General features: G+C 40.0%; 2 protein-coding genes across 4 annotated transcripts; both read right to left on the bottom strand.

Moving 5' to 3' along the window:
• Window positions 1-772: 772 nt before the first annotated feature.
• LOC146439793 (pantetheinase-like) lies at window positions 773-8,017 on the bottom strand. Its single transcript, XM_085055925.1, has 7 exons — window positions 6,922-8,017; window positions 6,706-6,836; window positions 5,636-5,828; window positions 4,836-5,127; window positions 3,420-3,793; window positions 1,516-1,686; window positions 773-1,104 (listed from the first exon to the last, which is right to left on the bottom strand). Exons 1-7 carry the CDS (start codon window positions 7,132-7,134, stop codon window positions 985-987), a joined length of 1,494 nt encoding a protein of 497 aa, XP_084912051.1. The 5' UTR covers window positions 7,135-8,017; the 3' UTR covers window positions 773-984.
• An 835-nt stretch (window positions 8,018-8,852) lies between these two features.
• On the bottom strand, window positions 8,853-26,339 carry SLC18B1 (solute carrier family 18 member B1). Of its 3 annotated transcripts, none has more exons than XM_085055928.1 (14): window positions 26,245-26,339; window positions 25,431-25,570; window positions 24,307-24,402; window positions 22,576-22,649; window positions 21,660-21,807; window positions 18,643-18,799; window positions 16,998-17,134; window positions 15,195-15,296; window positions 14,205-14,296; window positions 12,962-13,057; window positions 12,348-12,422; window positions 10,799-10,892; window positions 10,651-10,697; window positions 8,853-9,406 (listed from the first exon to the last, which is right to left on the bottom strand). In XM_085055928.1, the coding sequence occupies exons 2-14, from the start codon at window positions 25,470-25,472 to the stop codon at window positions 9,334-9,336; spliced, it is 1,233 nt and encodes a 410-aa protein (XP_084912054.1). In that variant the 5' UTR covers window positions 25,473-25,570; window positions 26,245-26,339; the 3' UTR covers window positions 8,853-9,333. The 3 variants fall into 3 exon arrangements, with proteins under 3 accessions (XP_084912054.1, XP_084912052.1, XP_084912053.1); XM_085055926.1 differs by lacking the exon at window positions 26,245-26,339 and adding an exon at window positions 25,967-26,115; XM_085055927.1 differs by lacking the exons at window positions 10,651-10,697; window positions 26,245-26,339 and adding an exon at window positions 25,967-26,116.
• Window positions 26,340-27,594: the final 1,255 nt, after the last annotated feature.

Below are 27,594 nucleotides of genomic sequence, written 5' to 3'. Positions count from 1 at the left end.
TAAATATAAACAACATTTTTTATTCAAAACAAACCTGCAGAACAAACAAGAGAATTAGCCACACATAGAAATCTTAGCTGTGACACACAAAGTAATCCAGTCCACTTGCCTAAGAAATACAGTCTGCAGGGCCCACATCCACACATGTGCCAGTGTGTCCCTCCTGTTCCAGCTGTTCACTTGCTTTACCCAACACCTCCTGGCACACTCTCGACTCTCCCTCACACTGCTGTGAGCAACCATTCCATGGGAAGACAGACGTGCTCCTGAAAAATTGCTTGTTTTGAGCATTTTTGATACAAACAGTAATCAACAGCTCCATAGTAGGGAAATTTTCCGCACCCTAAAAATGTGTCCAGAAAGATTAAAGTAGCTTCCTCCAACCGCGAGTTAGGGCATGGCATGATAACACATTACAGTGTGCTGAGCTGAATAACTGTTTTTTTAAGGAACAGAGTTTTGAGGCTTCTTTTCTTTTTCAAAGGAAATAAGAATCTTCAAAGGTTCTGTTAATCTCTAGTTTAGAAAAGTATGTGTACTTTTAGAAAAGTATGTGTTAGAAAAGTATGGGGTGGGAACACTGCTGTGGAAATGGTTTCTAATACTCCACCAAAAATTTCAAATAATTAAAAACTGTTTTTTATTGGGGTACAACCCACTGCTATTTTCCTGAATCCTACACCAATAAAGACAGAGGAATTCATTTTCTATTGTTCCCAGTGTTCAGGCCAAGCCTATGCCAACCAAAGCTATCATATAAAAACACATATACAACAGTCCAGCAGAGTATTTATTTTTGCTGCAAAATCAAGTCAATAAATCAATGTGCAGTGACCATGCTGTTAGATATGGCAACTTGAGAAACAGAATGCCATTATAATTATGAATATTAGTATTAATTACCATTATTAACATTACAATTATTTGTGATTAATTAGTATTACAGAAACAAGTAGATGAAATCTTAAAGGATCTGCAGTGAAATCATGGTGAAGTTTGATTTGTGTGTGGAGGGTCCTTTTCATACCACCGTCCAAAGAGTGTTACACTCAAAACTGGTTTTGATGTAGTAGTCCGACTTATCAGACGTCCATCAGTTAGCACCTGGTTATGAAAAAGTAAAATAAGCAGGAGCATCATCAAAGCAGTACTATTGTATGGAAAAGACAAAATAATATATTCATTACTGTTGATCTAGTTGATTCATTACTAGTTGAGAGAGCTGTTGATTCATTACTAGTTGAGAGAGCTCCACTCTCAACTGGAGCTACCAGGAAGTCTGAGAAAAACTACATTTCTGTCTGGAAAGGAAATCTTGTTCCAGAGGATTTGGGGGAACAGAGAAGAAGAGCATGGGCAAGATGGACTTGCTGTGTGAATACAACCAGGAGAATCAGGCAGAAATAAAGCTCAAGGCGGAGGACAGAGGAGACTGATAACAGCTAAGTTGCTCCTGTGTCTTGTAGTAGCTTTTTGACCATTTAGGTCTGACAAATCACGAGGGTGTCTCATTACCTCGAACTCCCCAGGGGCCAGCTGCACCCCGCTGTACAACACTTCCGGGAAGACGTAGCTGGTGCCAAACGTGCCACTGAGGGAGAACATCTGAAACTTGGTCTGAGCCATCTCCACAGGCTGCCCACATGTGCTCAGGTTTGTGCTCAGGCATTTGAGCAGAGTGCAGATCTGTGGGGAGCAGGAGACAGAAAGGCAAAACACCACTAAGCTGTCAGCAACCAAGAGCTGGATTTGATAGTAAGAAAAACTGCCATGATGAAAAAATGCTCCAACACATCTATGCACTTATTTATTTATTTATGCATTTATTTATAATACACTTTATATAGTTCTCTATCTATTTCAATGTGTATAGAAAAGATTTATAGCATGCTAAAAAAAAGCTTAGCAGCTACAGTTTGAAGAATCAATACACTGAAAAGACAAGTGAATACAAATGGTATTTCCATATTTGCGTTCTTAATTTTGTTAAATAACCACATGGTCAATAATCACATCAGCACAATGGTACAAACCACTGAGCTGAAAACAGCTCTCTTGTGACAAGGGCATACCTATGAAGACAGGGAGAGCCATATGTTCTTCTCTCTTTTTTGTACACATATACAGTAACCTCCTTAGAATGATAAAATCATTTAGGTTAGAAAAGACCTTTGAGATCATCAAGTCAAACCATTGCCCAGCACTGCCAAACCAACAACTAAACCACGTCCCTAAGCACCACATCCACACATTCTTTAAATACTTCAGGGATGGTAACTCAACCACTTCCCTGGGCAGTCTGTTCCAATGCTTGACAATCCTTTCAGTGAAGATATTTTTACCAGTAACCAATCTAAATCTCCCCTGCCACAACTTGAGGCCGCTTCCTCATGTCCTGTCACTTGGGAGAAGGGACCGGCCCGACCTCCACCTCAGCACTACCTCCTTTCAGGTAGTTACAGGGAGCGATAAGGTCTCCCCTCAGCAATAAATCCTGCCAAATCTACAACCTGCCAAACCTGAAGAGCAGCTTCTGTGTTGCAGAAATTACAATCAGCACAGAGAAGCATACATACCTATCTTGTCCTTGCCAAAACTGCTGGGTGACCTTGATGCCTTAAATTGCTAGAAAAAATTTTTAGACGCAGACACACAGTATGGGATAGGGGTTTTACCTTGGTTTAATAGGATCCCAGATGCGCACCGACGAACAAGCAAGCCCCAAAGGCCAGCTCAAAAGCCCCAAAAGCCAAAAAGCCAAAAAGCCCAAAAAGCCCCGACGATATCTCCCGTATACAATTTATAGACAGCCTAGATTAGAATACCTATCTAAAAGTCTCCAATAAGAAGTTTAACAAATGAAGTAACTGCCCCCTTATTAAAATTGCCCCCCCCAAAAAAAGATTGCTACTTAGTTTACAAAAAACATGTCTCAGTGATGGGGGCTCTGTTCAAGGTTGTGCGTCATGCTTTTGAGATTGTGGGTATGTTTCGTCTTCCCAAAGGATTCTGAGCAGGGCAAGGGGTACTAGGGTGATAGAATGTAGGGTTAAGATACAGGGAAAAGTACAGGAACGGGGAAGGGTAAAAGGTTATATATATAAAGGATTTAAAGAGAGTATAAAAGTAAAATAAAAAATACAAAAAACCCATCAGCCATCAACCTCACCTTCAAGAGCGTTACATCATAGGGTCAACCCAGGGTGTACACTTCCATTATTTATATCACAGAAAAGCAGATTAACACCCCAAATGAAATCAACATCCATCATGAAGAAAACAAATTTTTTTTTGGGGGGGGGGGCTAAAAAATGCCTTGCCTTAAATGCCCCCAACAAAAAAATTAAGCAAATGCAAACAGACTGCAAAGAGAATATTGCAGCCTTCCCACTGTTCAAGTAAGAGCAAAAACCTCTTACCTGCAAATAGTACTCCCCTTCAACAACATGTAGCCCATCAAAGGCACCCAGGACGTAAATTTCATCTTGCCTTTTCTCTACCATCTTATAACTCAGATGGCAGCAGAGGTTCTGCTGGCAAATGGCACAATTTCCTTCGGATTCAATGAGTTCCGTGAAGGAGAAGAGATCATGGTAAACGACCCCACTGAAAGAGTGTTTGTTTGATGGAAGCTGTTTGATCTGGCTGGCATACAACGTCCAGTTAACAGCAGCAGGATAGTCAGGAGAGAGACGTGGGTGTGAACTCAGTTCTGTCACCAGAAGGTGACCATTGTCCATTTCTGTATTGTAGTAATATGCTCTTGGACCATCCGGGGCATAAATACCACTCCCTGCAAACACATAATACCAGAAAGTTTCTAATCTGAAAGCAAATAAATTGGACAGGTAAGCAGTAGTCATTAATTATATATGTGGAAAATTTAATTCTAACAGTTACCAAAATGTGTAGAAACTGAGCCTTCATAGACTACAATCTTAATAACCCAATAATTTTTCCATCAATGGAAAGTAGGCCAAAGTCTGATGTTTCCTATATTGCAAGTGAGAAGATTAGTGTCTTGATTATATATGATTTAAGTGGCTGAAGTTTTGCATTCTTCCTTGAGTTTAATGGCATTAGAAATATGATTAATCATAGAAATATGATTAAAATGGCTGGTAACACTGTCAAACCAAGAAGCTCTGTAAGGGAAAGATATTACCAAAATTCACATCTTTATGCCAATGCGTTACAGAAACAGAGGAATCTTTAAGACCCAGGGTAAAGCCTATTCATAAAGAATATGAGTTGTATGAGAACTAAAGGAACGGCTGTATCTGCTTTTGTTTGGACAGCAAAGTTCAGAGCTACATTTCAGCAGTAAGCTTTTCTCAATTCTGCAAACACATGCACACAAAATTTGTGCTTGACTTCTAGCATCTGCTCAGGAAAAATATACAGTGAAAGCAAAGCCTGCAAAGGAAACGTGACACGAGGTCTGCAGCCCAGAAGTACTATTTGCAGACCTCACAGGAACATTTCTCAGCGTTAGGGCTCCATCTAGTGGAAAAAACGAAGTTTGGGTCTTCACATGGCCAAAACATCAATAAAGACCACGGTCAGAAGATGATGAATAGCACTCATAAACTCCCAGAACTGATTTTTAACAAATGACTAGAGGTAGCATAGTCAGCTTAAGCATTTCCAAGTACTTACATAGCACATTTTTATTTCCTTTATATCAAGAACTTTACAAGTTCTCTTGTCCTAATCCTGTTGATGTGAGTATGCATGCTTAAAGCTGATGGGAATTTCTGCTCAGGTCAACTGCTCTACACTGATACATATGTTGCCCATGAGAACCAGAATCAGTTAGAACACTGTCATGTTACCTGTCATATTTGAAGTGGAGTTGTGTGTATTTGCTGAAAGGAAGTTGACGCCCATTCCCATGGCCCAGGCTGAGTGAAACTGGACTGCTGACAACAGCGGAAGGGTGTTCACCCAAGCAGTTGGGAACAGAATGGTGTCAACCTGAAATCTTCTTGCCAAGACCACAGCTGGATCATGGTAGAGTATGTCTGCGCAAGTGCAAATGCCAAAGTAGCCAAAGGATGTATTGAAAGTCGCAAATTCTGGATCCTTGGGGTAATTAAACTGTTTCTCTGTCACAAAAAGGTTGTACTGCTCAAGGAAAAGATAAAAAAGAATGAAGAAAATAGAATATTAGAAAATAAATCAACCCATTCAAGTTAAATTAACATTTAATCATTCACATAAATACAAGTAATGGAGAATATGTTTTTTGAGTGTGCTACATGTTAATTTCAAATACGAAAACTCATACCACTGCATGAGAAGTCAACCACAAATACTTGGTGCTTCTGATTTATACCAGTAAAGGGGATTTGTATTTAGTTAGGAGGAGTTTATTTAGGATGTTAATGTTTAAATATCTTATGTATCACTTCCTACGGAGATGCAGTAAAAACAGAGGGTTTATTGACCTTTACTTCTCATTTAATTACTTGCTTTTAAATTCAGTATAGTGGCAGTGGCTTCCACCTATCCTCTGACACTTGGTCTATTATGACTCTGTGTAGAAATACATTTAAGCCCAGGAAGCAGCTTCTGTTTCACATCTAATCTCCAGAGAATTGTGCACTTACTGAACATTGTAAAGTTCTCTCACCTTGTGATAACGAGCCACCAGTTTCCCTTCTGAGTCAAAGACTACGTTGGTATTGTACTGATAGTGGCCATCACTTGGGCACCTCGGATCACTGGAATTACATGGTTTCTTGTCTCCCATGTTTGCAACCACATAAATGGAGTTATTCCTTGCCAGACAGCTCAATCTTTCAAGCACAGGTGAGGGAGAAAATCTAACCAGCAGGGAAGAAAGAAAGAAGTAAAACATCAAAACCATTCAATAAAAAAAAAATCCAGCATTAAGACTAAAGATCACCAGACTGATAGATCTAAGTTAGTCATATCTAAAAGGAGACTGCTGTTTTCTGCTACTTGACAGAAGACAGCAGATTTGTGTTTCAGAGCTTAGCAGCTGAAATGCTCCCATCACCTCGCATTAACTGAGGAACTCAGGGGGTTTCTTGCAGAGAAATCAGATCTTTTCACCTTCAAGTCTCTGTTCTGCTGCTGCCATGTGGCACAGCACCAAAGTTACACCCACACATGGGCTAATCTCAGCCACTCTGCTCCAGCTCTCCATGTAGCTGATGTGCTGAGGTAGCTTACGATTTGTTTCTTCTATGGTGTGCTTTGTTACCTGTACACTGCAGCTTCAAAAAATGGTGCAATTTATTAAGGAAAATAATAGAATAAAAAGGCTACTATATCACAATTTAAAAATGTAATTTTTTTAATTGTGCAGTATATTACATTCTTTCAGGAGTACCTGTTATTTTATTCACAAATATTCCTAATAATTCTGTATCTTAAACATTTTCTACAACATGCATATGATACCTTACAGAGATGTCGATTCTGTGTATTTGTTTTTATATTAAATAAATCTCAACCTTTCCAGTATATTAACTAAAATAGAAAGAATTATAGTGAGAAAAAAAATGGCAGAGAAAAATTATGAAGAAAGTTGTCTGAAGCTATTTATGGCAACTGCATGATGCCTTAACTTGGCTTCATTTCACAGAACTTGCTCCAAGACATTTAAAACTATCAACAACCACTCCTAGCTGTCTTTCCCTTCAGACTGCTCCCCATGTATAACAGGGATGATACCTTCCAGGATCAGCACACGGAATCCAGTCCACCTGTGGGTCTGGGATATCCTCAAGATAAGGGTATATTGTTTCCCTTGTGAAGACCCATCCATAAATACCATCTTCAGGAGTCACAATGATATGGGCACCCTGGTACAAGCACACAAACACCATTGATACAATAAAAAATGGTCAGTGCTTACTCAAACAAATGTCTCTAATGAGCTCATAATACCTGTCGGGCTGCTTCCTTGATGGCTGCTTCCAAAATTGCAATATTTTTCTCCATCAGAATCAAGGCCTCCTCAGGAGAAACTGGCACTTCAGTGTCCTCTGACAAGACCACGTTGAGCTCATAGACAGCTGCAACATAGGTATCCAGGGCACAGGCCCCCAGAGCAGACAGCACCAAAAGCAGAGCAGAGGCACAAGCTCTAGGAAACCCCATCTCTGGAGCCTGGAAGTCACCCAAGAGGAGGCCACAGGCAGCCAAAGGCAGGGGGCTTTTAAAAGAGGAAAGCAGGTCTTTTACAAAACCTGGGAATTCCCCAGGGTGGCAGGAAGCTGACACCTGGAGATGCAATCACCCTGCCTGGAAAGTTTCACAATATCAAAGGCAAGAGAGCAGCCAGCATTGAGCAATTCTGCTTTACACTGCGGCAGGGAAGTCACGACTGTGCTGCAGCCAGAGAAATGCATCACCTGCCAGACCTGCAAACGAGCCAGGTGTGGCATTGCTGTAGTAACACAGCTCAAGGCAAGCCTGGGTCACAGCAGGAGAACAAGTTTGGAAAATCGCAGCAGAAACCAGCACTGCCCAAACATAAGGGTGCAGGCATGGCTGTGGGAGGCAGGCAGGCAGATGATCCCGAGCTCAGTGCTACCAACACAGGCTCCTGCTCAGGGCTGCCCTGGTCCAGCCAGTTGTTTGGCTATACCTGGCACAGTCTCTGCTTGTCACAGCTTCTACAGCTGTGTCAGTAGTGGCAGGTGGATATTTAGACTTGCCACTGCATGAGACAAGCCCAGCATGAGCCAGGGTGTGGATTAGCTTCCCACAGAAGACCCCACTGCTCTGTTAGTTAGAGGGGTTTGTTAAGCCTGACTGCTCTCTACTGGTGGTCTGGCAAAGTTCACACATTGCAGGACAGCTCATTAATTCCAAGGACATTTGTGCTCTTTCTGGTAATCCTGGTCCCTCTCAAATCCTAACAGCACACATCAGGTAAGTGAACAAGTTATTGCTCAAAATCAGCTAATTAAGTCTCATATCTACAGATTTGTATCTTGTGCACCTTGCATCCAGCTCTAGTCCTCTCAGCTCCTTCTCACCTCTCAGCTCCTTCTCACCTTCAATGCTCATCATCAGCATTGGCATGGTCAGCATTTCCTAATTAGCTGAAGTGTACATTTCTGCTTGCAGTAAAGTATAACACCTGATACAAAAAGGAAAGGACACTTAACAACATGTTCCATGGGGAAGTCTGCCCTTTGGTACCCAGAAGTTTCACAGCTCAGTTGGCTACCAGAGCAGCTGTTCTTGCTAGTCCAAAAGAGCTCTGGCAGAGAAAGAAGTATTTCTTATGTAAAATGCAGGAACTATTCACAAGAGAAACTGATTGGAAACTGCTGGGACAGACCACCTTTCTTATTTATGGGAAAAAAGGTACCACAGAGAACCCCTTCTAGAAGGCAGTTATGGGCTCAAGGACAAATAAGGACTTTTGCCACAACCACGGTCAAAAAGTCTGGTGTGAGTTTGTCAGGAGTGTCCTTATCTCAGTTCTTCCTTAGTTGAATATCTGGAAGAGGTGAGAAAATGTTGGGTTTTTTTCCCATAGTAGCCCTAGACTCTTGATAGATTTGCTGTTGCAGAAGCAATTAGTGCAAACATTCCAGCTAGCATTTATTAGCAAAAGAAATCTCACAACCACCAAGCTGAATCTTTATATGTAACACAAACATACATTTATCTGTGTGTGTATGTATACCAGTGTATACACAAGATGCCAAGTCTCCTCCAAGAGTGAATATCAGTTTTTTCTGTGTAGACATGGAAACTTTTCATTACTTTTGCATCTCACTTTCAGGCACTCTCAAGGTAACACAAGTGCTGGTAGACAAGAAGTATTTTAAACTCCTTTTATCTAAAAAAAAATTATAAAATTTAGGAAAAAAGTTGCTTTATTGAAAACAATATTGTGCTTAGTCCTTTGTAATTTCAAATTCTGTTTCAAAATTTTATATCATCAATTGAAGTATTCCAAGATAATGAACTTCCTTTAAAAAAGTACAGAAAATCATGGTAGCAAAATAGTAGCTTTACCCAAGAATAATGCACAGCACACACAAGTATAGAAACCAGACATTTGAAAACATGTCTTTTAACATACAGTGTTGCACTGTACATGGAACACAATTAAACAGGCTGACAGCTGAGGGTTACTCATCACTTAGGAGAACTTCCAAAAGAAAGGCAGCCAGTGTTCAGTGTTACAAAACAGTAATGCCTCTACAACTAAACCACAACTGGTTCTTCACTAAGGGATCATGTCCCAGCTCCAGAATAATGAAGCACTGTTCAGTCCAGTCACCTCAATACTAGGTTAAACCACAACAGCAAATAGAGAATTTAAAGTATGCCTGGCTATGTTTCATTGTCCATGAGATGAGTCCTTTCTTCATTATCACCAGGAGGATTTTGCAGGCTGGAACTGGAACTGTTTGCATAAGGAAAAGAGCAGGAGAGAAGACAAAGGTTTGATATTCTCTATATACTTCTATGTGATACCAACAATATAAGGAAAAAAAGCACATTACATGCAAAGAGCTAGCTACTTGGATCACTGGATTTGGTACTGCACAGAACCATGTACTGTTCATTCCCATGATCATACAATGGTTCAGATTGAAAGGGATCTTAAAGGCCAGCTAGTCCAACTACCCTGCCTTGGATAGGAACATCTTAAACTAGACCAAGTTGCTCAGAGTCATGTCCGACCTGGGCCTGAATGTTTCCAGGATTGAGGCATCCACGACGTCTCTGGGCAGCCTGGTACAGTGTTTCACAATCCTCATAGTGAAAATTCTTTTCCTCATATCTAGTCTGAATCTACCTTCTTTTAGTCTAAAACAATTACGTCTTGTCACATCTCTACAGGCCCTATTAAAAACTTTGCCCTCATTTTTCTTGTACGCCTCCTTTAAGTATGGAAAAAATTCAACAAATTCTCCCCAGAGCCTTCTGTTTTGCAAGCTGAATAACTTCAACTCTCTCAGCCCTTCCTCACAGAAGAGATGTTCCATCCCTTTAATAATTTTTGTGGTTCTCCTCTGGACCTGCTCCAAGAAGTCAGTATCCTTCCTGTGCTGAGGGATGAGAGCTGGATGCAGTACTCCAGATGGGGTCTCACAAAAATGGAGTAGAGCAGAAAAATCACCCATGTGATTGCCCAAGTCTTTCTGAATGACATCCCATCCTTCAGGTATGTCAGCCACACCGCTCAGCTTGGAGCTATCTGAAAATTCACTGAGGTGCTCTCAATCTACTATCTGTGTTGTTGGTGAGGATACAGAACAGTATGGGTCCCAGGGCAGACCACTGAGGGACACCACTCATCACTGGTCTGCATCTGGACGTTGAATCATTGATCACTACTCTCTGCATGCAACTATTCAACCAATTGCAGCTCACACACACCCTCCTGGAGGAACCATCAATAGGGCTTGCTCATTTATGCCACAATCCTGCTGCTTGTATAGAATAGGATTTTCCTGGTTTAGATATCCATTTAGGTCAGTAGGGATTTAGGAAACCATATAGACAAATTATTTACGCAATATTTTTATTGCTCATCTTATCATTCATTATTAGGTTGGTAGTGAGGAAAAAATGCAAGCACAGATTTCAAAAGATTGTTTTTTATGATTGCAAGCAAAATAAAGAATAAATATCTCAGCATACCTTTTCCTTGTTGCCTCAATGATAAAAAATATTCCACTTGCAAGACCCTTTGAGGAAACAGCCAGTTACAATTGTAGTAATTATAACAACCTTATGCAATAGCTTATAACTGCAATAGATATTAAAAAAAAAAAGTGTAGTTACTTACACTTAACAGTGGCCATCCTCCTTGGATGGCTGCAGCCCATTCAAATCCCAGCTTTTCATTTAGAAATCCTCCCAGAATTGGACCTACAAATGCCCTGCATCAAATCAAAATCAGGTATTGGCATATCAAACAAAAAGGATAACATATTCTCAGGAAACCTTTATTGGGTTTTGTGGCCTTCATAGACTCTCACCTTTAAAAACAAAGAGATTTTCTTCCACAGACCTAACTTTCCTAAAATGCATAATAAGTATGGACTTGTTCTTTGCCAAGGCCCTGATAAATCTGTCTAATTACCTCCTCATCTGGAGACAGGTTCCACATCAGAAAGCTGAATGCAGCCTTTTTCAGTAGTGTGACCACTTTAAGGACCATGCCCTAAGAAAACATCTACGTGATCAGTTCTATCATTAAGAGGAATTCAAAGTCTCATCCTTCCAAACACAAAGTTTCCAAACTTCAAGACAAAGGATTGATGAATATAGGCAGATGGGGAGGCACACTGTGACAGACACAGTCACTGCAAGGTTGAGCTGTGTGTAACTGCCCTGCACGTTTATGCTTGTCTAAAAATACACGTTACAAAGGTTATGCAGCTGCTGTCTCTTCATGAAGGGTCTTACATGATACAGTCTCTCATAACAGAAAGGGACAAAACTGTGTAAAACCAGAGAGACTTCCTGGAAGCAAGTTACTTTATAAAACCAGGTTTGACAGCACCATAAACCTGGGGTTTGCTGGCTTTATACTACCTATGTCTGTACTGAACCCTATACCAAATAAACAGGACAGCTAGACAGCTGGAGCTTGGGAAAAAAAATGGTGCAAATTTGTGCCACTGAAACATACCTGCAGCCACAGAGGACTACAAGGACAGATAAAAATATCCTGTAAGTGGTTGTCAATAGGGGCATTTTGTCACTTTCCACTGAGTGACAGCTCTGGAGGGTCACTCAGCCAGTAGCACCTTTTACTTATTTCTGTGATGATGATCCTGAGTAATAAACAGACACACTCTGCCAAGCTATGCAAACATAGACCTTAAATAATTGCTGTGTCTGAAAAAGAAGAGAAGATTCTACCCTAAGCTATCCCAGACAAAAGGAGGAAATGTGGAAAATGGAAAAAGAGAAACAGAATTAGTCAGGAGTAGACACCTAGCTCACTCCATGAGGGTGGACTTAGCTTTGTAAAAAACTTAGGTCCACATCTCTCTATTGAGCATTAGATATATTGGTGACAAGACAAATGACCACCCAGAAGTGCAAGCAAACGTCCACTTAGTCACTACAGTTTTTTGATATGCAGAACAACATGTTTCAAGGAAGACAAGTTCAGAGCATTGTTAAAACAAAAGTTTTATCTTTTGTTGGGTAAAAAGCTCTTTTTTAACATGTCTACTGGGCACCTGTCAAGCAAGAAACTTCTGAATCAAGGTCAACACAGTGACTGCAATGCAAGACTTCTGGTTGTAGTGTAGCCAGGTTTCCATGTGGCAATTGTGTGGAACAGCTGAACTCTGATAGCTTACAAAAAGGGGTACACCTACCCAAGGGACCACATGGCATTGAAGAGCCCAGACACCAGTCCCAGCAGACTCAGACCTTCTTCAAATCCATTCTCACTGCAGAAAGACAGACCAGTTAGAGTAATGCAATACATACTGTGCCTCACTCTCCCTATGGACTTTTCCCCCTCCTTTTAATTTGCACACCACATAAATAGTTAAAATGCACAGTGGAATGTTTACCCAGTGCTTTCTTCTCTGCTGCCTCTCTGGAGGATTGCAGTGCTACTCCTCATCTCTGATTTCTCCCAAGTAAGATCACACCATTGCACTAATTCCCTATGTTTCATATGGCAAGTGTGAAACCATGACAGGTGGCTTTTCAGAAAAGAAGACCTTGTTCCAAAAGGAACATACTAGTAAATCAAGGCCCTTCTAGATCATTACACATTTACAAAGTTATACTTGGAGGATAATGACTGGGTTTCTCAGTCAGAAAAAACTAAGACCACAGAGTAGTGGAAGAATTTAAATGTTACTATCTGCCTTTGCCTCAAAAAGGGGCAAAAAGATCATATTTAACATTCACCCCTGAAAAACAGTTGCAATTTCCTACTGTCAGTAACATGAAAGAAGGTTTGGACTGAGTTACTTACTATGCACATTGGAGGATCTCTGGAAACACTGGAATAGCACTCATGCCAAGGGAAAAGCCGATCAAAACTAACATCAGCACAAACATCCACAGCTGACTGAAAGAGAGGCATTTAGAAGAAGTTAGCTGCTGAAGGCTCTTTCCAAGTAAGGACTCCATGTGACTGAAAGCTGTTATATCAGCTCTCCCTGACTGATCAGCAAACTATGTGTCTTGAAGCCAATACTAAGACTTGAAAAATACAGTTCTATGCTTAAAAAAAAGACTTTTGTAAAGTCATGTGAAAACCCTGTGCTCAAATTATATGTTTTCTTATCAAATGCAGTTCATTTTATGAGGCAAATATAGGGAAGGGGTAGACAGATGAGGTTAACTTAGCAATGCCTGTGTCCAAGAATCAGACTTGGTTTGTTGCAGAAGTGAAGGATTTTGAAGTTAAAATTTTGTAGCCTAATATATTTCAACCAAATAGACTTAACTAAAGCATTTTGAGGACTTTACTGGATTCTTTTTCTCCCCAGCTCAAATGTGTCACTGCATCAGTTTCAAATCTATGATCTTTAAAAATCAGCAACCTTGGAGGAATTCTATGCATTAACAAGCCTGTTATCATCTTTAACAGAGTATTTAACCTAGGCCAAAAGGATTGTACAGTTGTTTTGTAAATGGAACAGAGTGTTTTGCTGTGAATTAACTTGAGAAATACAGCATTACAGCATTCAGGTACAACAGATATTGTCTTTACTTTGCTAGTGAAAACTAAGATATAATCTGTCACTTTTCTTGGTAAAATAAATACAGAGAAAAGTAAAATCAGCACTGCTGCACAGCCATGCAAATAAACCCCATGGTTTAAAAACACTGATGAAATAGAAAACTTTGAAAAATAAAAAAAATTGAGAACTTTGTTTTGCTGAACTGGAAATGCCATACAATTGGGAGGAAAGGAAAATAAAAAGCAACATTGTTCCTACCACACATATTAACATGAACACAGGAACAGCAAAAAACAAAGGAAAAGGATCTATTTTATAAAGCTGTAAAGTCTCCATCTTTAGATGCTTTCACTGCTTTACATTCAAAGTCTCATGCTAGACACTAAAAAACCACTGTGTTTCATGGTCAGAGGTAGAAGTAAAAAAAAAAAAGTTTTGTGGTCAGAGGTGCTAATTACACACTTATGGACATACATGACTGTGGTTGAAAACACCATGTAAGGGGACAGACTCAAGAAGAGGCAGTACCTTTCAATGTGCAGTACAGGAGCAGGTCCTAGCATGAAAAAGCACACTGCTGTCATTAAGTCTCCAGATATCAGCAGCCACTTCCTGATGTACTGTGTAAACAAAGGAAAAGGGAACTGGGAATTTGTCATGTACATCAGGAAACAATAAATTCATGTTTCCTCACCCCAGATACAATCACTGGCGGCAGTGGCTTAATATAAAGATTTCAGGACACTGAGCAATGGTCCTTCTCTGTTAGCAAAGTATTTTAGGTCTTACTCTTCTTTAATATAAGAAATACAATGTAGCATTGCATGATTATCTTTAAATTCCTTCCAACCCAGGCCACTCTATAATTCTGTGCAATTCTCATGTACAAAGGGCATTACTAGTTTGTGTCAGGAAAAAAGTGTCAGAAAATTGTCACTGTCCTTCAGGCACGGCATTCAAAGTATAAGTTTCCTTGGTCAGTTAGTGGTGGCTGTCAAACAGGCAGTTTAGCTGCACCACTGTCAAAGTCTATTTCTATGGTGCTGTTAAGAGCTTAAGGACCAGGCTAAAGGATCAGCAGCCAGTGTGCTGATCTAATTTGGATATTACACTTTTTAAGAGATAAAGTCAATACAGTTAACCAGAACATCTTTACTTCTTTTCTCAAAAGCTAATAAAATTAAATGTGGTGAAAAGCATGGATAAGTGGGACATATTTTCCCACTCTCTATTCCACATTGCCTGGAAAAAGATTGTGCTTAGTCCACTAGAAAAGCTCAGCACACTTCATTGCTTGTCCAATGTCCTTTATTGACTTGGACGTTCTTAAATTATCCTGGACTGTGCAAAAGAGACCTCCCACGTGGCAGCAATGGGTGCATGTGCAAGGTCTGGAAAGGCAGATCCCTTAATGGAACCAGGCCTACATCTATCACTTCAGTATGGGATATCCTCCACCTTTAAGTAAATGCACAGAGTGCTGTAGTAACCCTGCAGACACAGCAGGGCAGGACTCACCGGCAGTTTGTCGCTTATGAGTCCAAGGAGGGGAGAAGACAGGGAGTACGAGAGTGCCAAACCAAGGAACACCAAGCCCACATAACCAGCTGGGAGTTTGAACTATGGAAAGGAAGACAAATAAAACAAAAAACCAACACAAACCATTTACACTACATTCATTGAAGGACAATCCAAGAATTATATTTTAAGTCAAAATACTGAAATGCACGACTTAAAGTATTTTATTGGTGCCATACAGAGGTTTTTCAAGTATTTGAAATTATCACAAAGCTTCAGTTTCATTGCTTCCAGTAACACATTTAAACATGGAGTGGTGGAAACACCTGACCCAACTGTACTTACATAAAGCCTAAATATTGTCAGGAGGAAACACTATGCTATGTCCCCTATACCAGTACGCTGGATTCTAACATTAAAATCTGATGCACTCGAAACAGACACTTCAGACACTGAAATTTTGATGGATTTAGTCTTTACCTCTCCAATCTTTAGTTTTATTTGCATTAGAAAAGGCTAAGTACTGTATTCATGCATTGTTAATCAGCACACCTTAAAAGTAAGTAGTGCTATAAAACTCTACTCCAACTTTTCAACCAAAGGATGATTTTTATGAGAATGAGTAAGAGTTTTTTTGCAAACACCCTGAGGCCCACATTTTCCTAATGCAGAGACACATTTCTGTATTGAAACGAAATGTGTAATGAATGAAAAGCATATTAGTTTCTGAAAGGAGTGCCTTAACTAAGAAGGTATTCTAAGATGTTTAATGTGGCATAGACTACATAAATATTCCCTAATTCCTTACCATATGCAAGTACATGATAACAACTCTAATTAACTGGTCAGAACACCTGCCAAGAGGGCTACAGCCCTTTCACAGCAAGTGTCTGCTAGCAGAAAGCAGAGGGAAAGCAGAAGAGCCACAGAAGCACACATATTCTACAGTGGGAAAATTTCAGATCCCTCCTGGGAGATGGAAGATGTTACATTCACATCTCCACAGATCAAAGAGGTCATCATCACATCAAGTCCCCTTCACCCTGGACAACTGCTCTAAGTACAGGACTAGGCAGACAAAAAATAGGAGTACAAACCACCTATGAAACAGTATCCCTTGGAAAAACAATTCATAAATAAAGTACTCAAAGAGCATTGCTTAATTTCACACAGGAACAAAATCTTACATTGCTTTCTTCAAATCCATTACCTCAAACCATAATGGGAAAATAAATAAATAAATAAATACTTTTAAAAAATAAATAAATAAAATTGGATTTGCCTTTTTAACAAGTGAATGAAAAAGTCAGCTGGCAGGCTCCATAATTGCAATTATTTTAATTTTAGCATTGCTGTAAGAGAACACAGAGCTGTGACATCACTTCATGGAAAACAATTGTTCACATCAAGAGATGCTCACTCTCAGTGACTGTGGCAGATTTCAAAAATTTGATTTCAGGAAGAAAGAAAAAGTCCCTTGTTTACAAAAGCAGTTTCTATGCCCTTTTCAGAGACAGTACTTTGCAGCTGAAAGACATTTAAGTGGAAAAAGCGTATTTTTAAAAGGCTTATATTTCTTCATTCTCAAAGTTATCAAGACCCAGCAGGAAGAGAAGGTGCAATGGATATTGACTTGTCAGTACTGTGAAAGTCAAGTTATTTGGAAATCATAGAACTAACAGTTAACTAAAGTAGTATAAATTGGACAAAGCTCAATTTTGATTAGGATATTTAAACTACATTTATAACCAGTTACTTAGTATTGATTAAGTCAAGACTTCACTGCATATTAGCAGGACTTACCTTCTTTAGGATAAATAGAGACATTGTGGGATCCAAAAAACCCAAGCATGCACTCAGAGAAAATATAGTGAGACAGAGCATTAAGACTTTTGGCAGAAGAATGAGTTTCCAAAAGGATTCCTTGCTAGGAGTTGAATCTGTTTCAATAGAAAAGGGGGAGGGGAAATTGCATTATTTTCAGCAGCATAAGCTCATGATTGATATTCTTGCTTTGGAAAAGAGACAGTATTTCCCTGTTTCTAAGTCCTCTTACTCGTGTTACATAACAAATGAAAGACAAGAGTAGATTATTATGTGCTATACTATTTTTATAGTAAAAACCAAAATTTGATAGGTGAAAAAGAAATGTACACAATTTAGATTCCAACACTGCAAATCCCCAACCTGAAAAGAACTAAAGCATGTACTACTCCACTTATGTGAAAAAACAGTTACTTCTCTGCTAGCACTCCTCCAACGAAATTTTCATAAATATGTCTCAACTTGCACACATAAATGAACAATTCATATCCAATCAAAGCAACATGTTTTGAGAGTAAGATAAAAAGATTAATATTTATCAAATGAAATCTGTCCAATTTTTTAAGCTACTAATTGAACTCCTACATGTTAAATTTGTACTCCAGGAAACTTCTTTCAGGTGTCATGGTTACAAGGCATTTCTAAGTCTGGCTCCCTTCCTGACACTGTTTCTCCTTTAATACTTGAATGTGGTCTTAAAGTATACGTAGAACTAAAAGTTCAAGCATTAGCATCCACCAGCTCAGAGCTAATATTGATTTAACATAGTTTCAAATTGGCAGCAGTATCATGACAATTTCAGCGCTTGGAGAGGTCGGGGTGGGGGGGGAAGCCAGCAGTAGCAGTACATGGTTAATCATGGTAAGTTTCTTCTAAAAGCCAATATACTTGAAGTTATTCTCCATGGTTTTCATATTAAAGGGTAAAAATAATTTTTTTAAAGAAGCATTTTAAAGTTATTAGTTTTTTCCTTTTCTCTATAAAAGAATAACAGAACTGTAACCTTGCAATTACAGTCTTGTGTGAGGACTTATCTTTAAGCTAGCTTTTTGTCCAAGAAGGACCATCTAAAATTTAATAAATTTCTATGACCTCCAGCACTTCATTATACCCCTCATTTGTTAGCTTTAACATTCTTTCATGTTAATCAGATCCTGCATTGTTCAGTACAAATAAATACATTTTTTTTCTCCCTGTAATTAGTGTTCCCCTCCACTGTTAACTCCTCAAACATGTTCAGTTCTCCTGCTTTAGGCAAAATCTGTCTCCAGCTTTTTTTTAACTTGCTGCAATGACAAACCTATATAAAGCAGACACAACTGTGTTTTACAAAGCCCTGAAGCTAGGAAGAAAAAAGAAAACAAAAATACATCTTAGTTCACTTCCATAGAGAGTACATAGTGTCTGCAGAAATCGGCATGAGGAGCTGCATTCATTCCAGGCCATCTGCCCTCATGAATTTAGGTTAGCATTAAAACATGGGCTTGATCAAGATGACCAGCTAATTCAACTGGAGTTTTGCCCTCTGACTTGGATCAGACTCCAGAAGCTGACACTTTTTAGAAGACACTTAAATACATGAGAAGTTAAGGTGAGTGAAGGATGCAGGTTGAAGGACACTTACCATATTTTGGCAATATGCACATATTCACAGGCACCAAAGCCAACACTATGCATCCCAGTGTAATGAAAGGCACCTCATAACCAAATGATTGATACAAAAAGCCACCCAAAGGTGGGCCCAGCACCAGTCCGAGTCCGGTAAAAATTTCAAGGCTGCCCTAAAGGATAAAAATCAAGCAGAAAGGAAGTCAGTATGATGAGAAAATACAATGTGACAATAAAAAGCAAGTCGTGTCTGAGGAGCTGCACAACATAGCCAGGGTAGTGAAAAGCAAGACACTGCATTGCTAGGACAAGAGCCAGCAGTGATCTTCACAAGGTGGGATAGCAAGAGGAATTCCACAGTTATCTGTGTGACAGCCATGACCTCTTTTGCTTCACTACAGGGAACCACCTGTACTGCAGTGTTCACCAGTCTGCTGTCACCTAACAGATCCCAGTCTTGAGGCAAGGCAAATGCTCCAGTGGCAGAAAGCATCCACAGGACAACTCAGGCTGAAGGGATCACCTCTCCTATCTGCCATTATGCTCCAGCCTGAGGGAAAGGATCTAAACAAACCTACTCAGATGCATCATTATCTCATGGGATGAAGTACACGTGCCAAGTTAAAGCTTTGTCTTCATAACCAACTGTCTGGATTCACTCCCTAGGGGTAGGAAATATTAATGAAATTGCAATAGGGATAACTCAGACTGTTTTGGACACAATTTAATAATCTGGTATCTTTTATAAGATACTAATTTGTAAAAGAACAGTAATACAGTTACCTCTTGTGCTACAACATCATAGTCAACGCTGTCAACATCTACTTCAACACTTGATTGCTCAACACTTAGACCACCAGTAAGAGCTGGTGGTAATACCTGCTTACAGATAAAGTTTTAAAAACTTCTGGAACCCAGAAAGATACTATAGGGACTCATACTCTTCTTTAATTTTACTGATACAAGTCAGAGTGGTCAATTGACCTGAAAACAGGCAGAGTCAGCAATAGCCAAGTTCTTTACCCTAGGTCAGCCTACAGTTGCAACCTTTTTCTTTCCTAGCAAAGAAAGTAACTAGTAACAACACATGACTAGTAAGTTTCAAAATTTTCACATAGATTTGAGACATCATGATAAACTATGACTATGTGGAATGGCCATTAACATCTCTGCATCCAAATAATGCTTTCACTTTTGCTGGTCACCAACCAGGAAAAACATTTGATTTGTGAGACTTTGGTTCAAATAATTTACATGATCTGAGGCTGTACATCATTTAGGCCTTCTAAGTTAATGAAATGGGGAGGGCATGGGGGGAAGCTGAGATATTGCTGTAGTAGATATCAGAGGATAAGATAAACCTGATACTGTAAGAGAAGTGAGATTGCTTATGTTCTGAAGTCCTTACCTCCTCCCACAGAGGGATCATATTGAGAGATGCTCAATTTCCCACTTCAACAAGGATGATGTGCCTATATTTAATAACTTCCCCATACACTCTCTAGGGTATGCAACAGGTAAAAGGAAGGCTGAAAACTGGTACCAAAATGGTAAGGAGAGGAAAGGTGCTTTTCAGCATCTAGCACTATCAAGAGCGGCAATGCAGAGCAAGGCTAAAAAAGCCTCCACCACTCCTCCAGGCTTTAGAATTTTAATCTAGGAAGCACCTTGCTCAAACAATCAGCTCTGTCTTCTGCCTCCTGCCTCAGAGCTCACAGTAACAAGAACTCTCCATCACATCCATTCAAGGACACTAATTCTACATGAATAAATCTGAGAGGTTTTATTCTCATGCAGAACAAGACACTAAAGTACGCAATATGGTAAAAAGACAAACATTTAGAAGTGATCTGTCTTTTTATAGCAGCCTTTCTAGATTTTGAACAAGGGTAGTTGCCAAGCCACAGTGGTGTAGCATTTCTGATTGTGATCTTGAGATGACCTTCAGTACCACACAATTTTCAGTTATGAATTGTGGTTACTGTGCTGTTAAATTAAACAGAATTTAATTTCTTTTTAATTCTAATTCTAAAATTGACAAGTAAGTCCCTTTAAGTCAACATTATATTACTTACCTATTTAAATTACATTTTAAAATTTGCAAACAGGAAACCTTAACCTTATTGACTGAATAAGTCCAAAACATGATTGCAATATATAAACTGCTCTCCTAAGAAAATGCCAGCTAATCACTGCTCACATAATTTAGTAGTTTTTTTCCTAGTTACGAGGACATATTCGTATCTATATTTGTTTATAGAAGCAATTAGATGGTTTAACAACAGAATTAATAAAAGCACCAGCTTTTCCCATTTTATTTAAAATTCTTAAATAATTTCTTAAAATTTTTTCACTCATTAACTCATTAAAATTTCTGCCAGTCTAATTTGAACTGAAACCAGAATTTATTGAAAAATAGAAAGAGAAAGCAGCATTTTATTAAATACAAAACTTTTCTTCCTAACACCATAAACCCCCAACTAAATAATGGGAATATCTCTGGTTGAAATGAATTATTGATGATCCAAAATACTGCCCTCCAGATTTCAAGACATTCTAGCTGTCATCTTCTCATACATAACTTTTATAAATAGATTACAAAAATTAACCCAAAATTGTTTCCAGTTTCTGAAAACATCTCTCAGTCATTTAAATCAACACTATTTGAATTAACTTACCGATTTTTTAATCAATTCACATAGATCCTTACTTTCCATGTAGAAATAGTCACTAAAAGCTGTATAAGTATTTTAATAGTCTGATTTCCACTGAAGAGATAACTACTGCCATTAATCGTCAGCTATCTTCAAAGCACAAGCAACTAATATTTACTGCTTAATTTGTATGTAACTGGAGTAAATGCTAAGGTCTAAACTCATTCTAGGATTGTGATTCTATATTACAAAGTATTACATGATGATTTCAAATAACCTGCATATGAGACAACAGATTTTCTCCTCCTGGTTTTAGGCTGCCCACTGGCAATTTATCATATTGCTGATACTCAGCTGTAACTCTGCTTTTTGAACTTACCAGGACAGTAGCTATATTAGTGGGAAATGCCTTTGCAAGGATTGAAAATGATGCTGTAATTGCTGCTGCAAAACTTATTGCATCCATTGCTCTTACTAAAAAGCATAAACCGATGAACACTGGTCCACTTGGCACCTTGTCCAGCATTCTGGAAAAGAAAATCCAGGCAGTAAACTGGACCTCTCAGGACGGAAGAAGCCATCTACTAAAGGCTCTAAGCATAATTTCATACTCATTAAAGGACACAGTTACTCAATGCTTTCTATTACCACATATCTTTGAACCACATCAGTGAAATAATTCAAACTCTACCAGACTATTTCTGGCAGATTTCTCCTTTTCCTTGTTGTTTGGCAGTGAAAAGAGCATGAAAATCCTAACCTGTGAGAAACTCCAATGCCACCTTTGTTATATTTCATAGCTTTTCCAAGCACCAGTGAAAGGAGTCTGATGCAATATGTTACAATAACTAATATGAGATTCCTTCATTGTTAATAAAACATTTACTTTGTTCAAATGAGTGACTTAGCCTCTTCACCTGCCAGAAAAAGCTTCCCATTTAAAGCAAATATTTTTAAGAAAAGAATAATTAAAACATTATACAGAAATAGTTCCCTTATTGCTGCACTTTGACAGGCTTCTCACTGTTTGTGAATTGTAATAGTAATTTAAATACACAGAACTTTCCTCCTCGGCTTTCGAAATAGTAAACAGACTGAAACCTAGTGAAAGGGAGAAGTTTTCCTTCTGCTCTACAAGGGGTAGATAAAAAGTAAAGATGCAAAATGTTAGATGACCTAACTGACACACAGAAGATGCCCAAGGGTTTTTACTTTTGTTTTGTCTCTATCTTTTCATATGGATAAAGATGATCAGAAGACAAATGCAACAAAACTAAGCAACAGAAATTACCTACCCAAACAGAATGGTCACACATCCTGAAGCAAACATCCCTGCCACAAACATGAATTTTGCTCCAATTTGCGAAAGCTGTAAATTAAATACCATTTTTACATGTCATTATTTCAAGGAAAGATCAAAAGTTTTCAATGTAAGTTACTGTTAAGAAATCAAAACATTATGGGAACTTTATAGCACCTGTAACTAAAAGACCTGGAAACACTGCTCCTGCTGGTATGTCTTCATTCAGTAATGAACCTAAAAATACTCTGAACAGTTAAGTGACTTAACCCAGTTTTCAGAATGGTAAGACAGTACAGCAGTTAACTATTTCACAGCAGCATGCTGCAGCTTCTCCAGAGCAGCAAGTTACAGCAGCATTCCTCATTATAAATAAGTAGAATGTTTGTTTCCAAACTTCCCCCTCCAGCACCATCACTAAAGCATCACCAGCAATAGCTGTCTAGGTATCTGGCTAAAGAGAGAAAATGGAAGCTGATTTTTAAGCAAAATCACAAAGCTTAGGTATGGGAAGCATGGAATTTTCAGGCTTTCCCATTAATTACCCAGCAAAGGACCCCACTTTTCTTCATTTCAGGCTCTCTCACCAGAGTGAGAGGCATGCCATAAAGTAGACTCAATCCCATAACCAAGTAAAATCAAGCTTCTAATTCTGTGCTGCACCTTCCCCTAAGGACAGTAGGTATTCCAGGCTCCTTTTTTTGTTCAGGCCTGGACAAAGTCCTTGCCTTTCAGCCATTATTACTAAAGTCTGTATTTTGCTGAGTTTCACTGAAACCCTCAGGATCTCTGATTGCTGCACTGCCCATTCCTATGATGCTCACTTTAGCAGTCTGCAGTGAAGAAGGTACATTCACTCTCTCCCCTATAAAGTACTTGGTGAGGGTTGTGCCACAGCTGAATGCCATTACAGGCACCAAGACTTGGACTTAATAATGGCACTTGTGTGACACTTTATGAGCCACCTCAGCACAAGAGAAAAGCACTCACCACAGGGTCAGCAAAGAGGCTGCCCAGCCAAAGACAGATGCTGCATCAGCCCCAGCTTAGGGAATGACCATGAGCAGCCCTAGCCAATAATGCGTAGAAAGCAGTGCTCCAGCAGATAACCAAATAGTTATAAAATTTATTTGAGACTTCTCCAACATGAGAAAAATCCTGAATCTGCAGGAAAACTCAAATTGCAAGAACTGGAGACATTTATCTCACATTACTATATAACAAAGTTGAAGGAGAAACTGAGTCAAGCAGCAGAGAATCATAAAGGAGGAAATGTTAAAAAAAAAAAAAAAGACAACATACCAGAAAAGAAGTAGAGGTGCAGCTAACAAAAGAAAAAACAAAACAAAACAAAAATAAAACACCTTAAGAATGTCGCCAAAGCTAAACAGAATATGTAATTAAATGCAACAAATAAAATGGGAGTTAGGAGAAAGGAGGTCATAGAAAGCAAAATTGATCAGCAGATTACTCCAAAGCAAACAGAACAGTTAACCAGAGAAACAAAAAGTTACATGTCCATTGCCCTGTGGTACCCTCAGGAACTCCAGAGGAGTACTGACAAGACTTAGATCACATTCAGACTGACTGGTCAGGCTCATCATTGCAGACACAAACTTGCAGAAGCACTACTGAAGGGACATCTTTTTCCTCAGCCCTACAGAACTGTCTTCACGTACCAATCTGTGTCATCACAGAAATAAGTTACAACTTCAATAATACTTACATAATTTCCCAGTATTAAAGAAGCCAAGAAATTGAACAAAGCAAAACATCCAAAAATCAGGCCAACAATGGTGTTACTGGCACCTTTTTTTTCTGCCTGCAAAAAAAGATCACAACCATGTTAAGACATAGTCAAATTCTTGAGGTGAATAACATTCATGCCTTGAACATTTAAATCTTTTTAACGATTAATGCAGTTAGAAAGCAACTTCCTTTCCCAAAGGCAGTAAAGGCTCATAAGGTAGCAAGACAATTCAAAGACATGTTGCATTATAATAGGTAATCAAGGGAAAAGAAATGCTTATTTGTCAGTGAATTGAAACATTGTGGTGGCTTCAATTAGTGTGCAAGGGCACTAGCTACAAAACTTTGATCTCCTGCATGGTGATAGGGCAGTACACAGAGATATCTGTTATCTTCACTGTAACATGCCTCCCCATAACAAGCACCAGACAATTTTTTACTTATTTAGGTGGCCAAATACACTTTCTTGGGGACAAGCAGTATACAGGAATATTTTGACAAAAAAATATTTCTTTGTAAATACTTGGTAACAATTTGGTCATGAGAGAAATGGATGTCTGCTGAAAAGGCACCAAGACCATCTTTTTCATCCAATATTTAAACATTGTATTTGTTCAACATAAGCAGAGATTTTACTCTGTTTTCCCTAGTGTTCCTAGGTCAGGAAGTTAGCACAGTTAATGATGGCCCAGAATGAGTTAACAGAGGTAGCTATAAATAAATAGTCATTGAGTGGCTAGGGCACAGAAATGCAAGTCAGGACACTGGCAGAGTTTAATGTCAGCTGCACGAAACTACTGTGCAACACTGAGCAAAAAATTATTTCACTTCTCCAAGATTCCACTTTGACTTCTATCTCATCTCATTAGTTTGCTGCCTCCTCTGCAGTCACAGGGAAGCTCAGTCAATGGACAAGATCCAAGTCACCATTTTATGCACTCTATCTACACCAGCATCACGCTATCACTGAATTGCCCCAGCTGAAAAGTCTCACCCCGGAGCTTACAGCCAGCTATAAATGTCCCATGGAGTTCAAGATTCTAGAAGTTTCAACATGCAAAAAAGTAATGTAGAGAGTAGCTGACTAAGTTGCTCGTTTACCTCTGAAGGGAAAAAAGGTCCCAGGATTGAGTAGCACAACATTGAACTGAAGTTGATAGAAGCTGCCGCAACCAGTGTAAAAAGCTGTTCTCTGGTAAGCCGTCTTGATTGCCCACCAATTGCTTCTGACACACCATCATCTAAAAACACAAAATAGAAACAATAGCAACGTATTATAAGCTGAACAATTTACAAATCAGGTTGGAAAACTGAAACCCACATAGAACCCGTACCCTCCGGGCTCTGAGAACCGAGTCAAGCCGTGCCGCATGTTCGCCATGCCGCATTTCCCCCGTGCCGGAGCGCAGCCTTACCCGTGCAGGTGCGGCAGCCGCCCCTCAGCCCACCCCGGAGCGCTAGGGCTGCGGCCGGAGCTGCCGGCCCGTTCCCCAGCTCAGCGGGACAGCCCCGCCGAGGGACCCTTCCCGCTCCCTGCTCTCCCGTCCCCGCTCCGTGCCGGCCGCAGCCCGCGGAGCAGCAGCTGCCCCAGGCCCGGGCCGTGCCGGCGGAGGAACGCGGGGAGCCCCCGCTCGCACCTGAGGGCTGCTCGCCGCCCGCCGCCCGGCTGCCCATGGGGACCAGCGGCGCCTCCCGGCGCCCGTGTGGCAGCGGCCGCGGGCTCCCCGAGCAGCGGGGCGAGCACCGGGGCCAGCGCCAGCCCCGCCGCCGGCACTGAGCATGCCCGGCCTGCCGCGCCCCGGGCCCGGAGCCGCCGGCGGCACTGCGCGGGGCTGAGAGCGCCGGGCTGGGGACAGGCCGGTGACAGCCTGCTGGCTGCCGGGCGACGCTGCACACCTGGCCCAGGGATGCACACCTGGCTCAGGGCATTCACCACACGCTGCTAAGACTGGTAGACCGAGCAAGATCGCCGATTATTACACAGCCTCCACCAAGCTGCAGGATTCGTGAAACAGAGACACAAGAGCTTAACGGCAATGTTGTCACAAGAGTTGATAGCTATGAGCCGGCCAGGAGAAACTCAACCTGGAGATGAGGAAGAGGGGGTATAATCAGTGCATTTGGCACAAGTTCCTATCCACGGGGCAGGAAAGTGAGGAAGGAGATGAAGTGTGGGCTGAGGATTGCTTCCAAACGTAATAAGAGACAGACCACTTGTTGCTTGAAGAGAAAAACGAGTGATTACTTCTTAAAAGTGCTATTTCAACTAGGCTATCAGTATTTCATCTGTGTCCGGTTATAATTTTTAAGATGCATAAAAAGGGCATTTCAGAACAAATGTTGCCATGTACCTAACTTTAGAACCACACACTCTTTGTGACAGGAAAAAGCAGAACTACTTTCTAATCACAAGATTAGGAAACTTAAAAGCTATTTAGCAGCCACAAACAACACCAGCAACATGTTCCTTTGCTGAAGCCCATTTTGACAGTATATTTTGTGTGGCTTACATTATGGCTGTGAAGTTGGAAAGTCCCTAAGCACCACCTTGATCCTTTCCTATCTGCCACCAGAAAAAGACATAAACATAAATCCTTTCCATAGATATTGCCTCTTGAGCAGCCTTACCCCTCCACAAAAAAAAAGAAAGAAAAAAAAAAAAGAGGAAGAGCTCTTGCAAGTCATCATGAGTTTACAAAGAATAATAACAAAAGCATGATACATGCAAAGTACAACACACAAGTAGAATGTATAAGAGAAACTTCTAGAGAAAGATTAAAACTGTGGCAAGAGAATAAAGCATTCATTTTGGTGGCTAGACATGCAGTCAATTATGTTCAGAAGATGAGTTGAGTTCTCAACTCCAACTATTTGCTCTTTCCAGTCTAGACTCTTAACTCTACAGCTTCCAACTACTTTCAAACCCCAATCCTCCTCTCATTAATAATTACATATGAGTAATCTAGCAAAGCCTATGGAGTCAGAGTTCCACAAAGTCAGTGTGCACAGAAGGCTGAAGTGTGGGAAGTAGCAGTGATGCATTGCTCCAATAATGAAACACACCTATGAACTTCCTTGCTTATGCACTGCTTATTATTACCAGAAGAAACTTGCTGATGGAACATGTTTGTTAATTTTTCACATATTCTTAGTAAGGTATCATTGTTATTTAATACCAGCCAGCAACTCAGCCACACACATCCTCTCATTCACTTCCTCCCAGTGGGATTGGTCAAAGAATCAGAAAAGTTAGAAAACCCGTGGG

The sequence above is a fragment of the Lichenostomus cassidix genome, chromosome 3 (genome assembly GCF_008360975.1).
Source record: "Lichenostomus cassidix isolate B80296 chromosome 3, HeHo_3.0, whole genome shotgun sequence".
Taxonomy (NCBI): Eukaryota; Metazoa; Chordata; class Aves; order Passeriformes; family Meliphagidae; genus Lichenostomus; species Lichenostomus cassidix.
The sequence above is the reverse complement of the archived record's forward strand: the minus strand, read 5'-3'. Positions and strand labels throughout refer to the sequence as shown.

What these genes read in the sequence shown, in the direction of transcription:
- LOC146439793 (XM_085055925.1), bottom strand. Translation starts at nt 7,134, where the DNA reads ATGGGGTTTCCTAGAGCTTGTGCCTCTGCTCTGCTTTTGGTGCTGTCT. An exon ending in TGGTGGCTCGTTATCACAAG is followed by an intron (nt 5,128 to 5,635) that starts GTGAGAGAACTT and finishes TTCCTTGAGCAG; the next exon opens with TACAACCTTTTTGTGACAGA. An exon ending in CTCCACTTCAAATATGACAG is followed by an intron (nt 3,794 to 4,835) that starts GTAACATGACAG and finishes ATGTGTTTGCAG; the next exon opens with GGAGTGGTATTTATGCCCCG.
- SLC18B1 (XM_085055926.1), bottom strand. Translation starts at nt 26,003, where the DNA reads ATGGGCAGCCGGGCGGCGGGCGGCGAGCAGCCCTCAG. An exon ending in GGGCGGCGAGCAGCCCTCAG is followed by an intron (nt 25,571 to 25,966) that starts GTGCGAGCGGGG and finishes TTGTGTTTTTAG; the next exon opens with ATGATGGTGTGTCAGAAGCA. An exon ending in CTCTATTTATCCTAAAGAAG is followed by an intron (nt 15,297 to 16,997) that starts GTAAGTCCTGCT and finishes TCCTTTCCATAG; the next exon opens with TTCAAACTCCCAGCTGGTTA.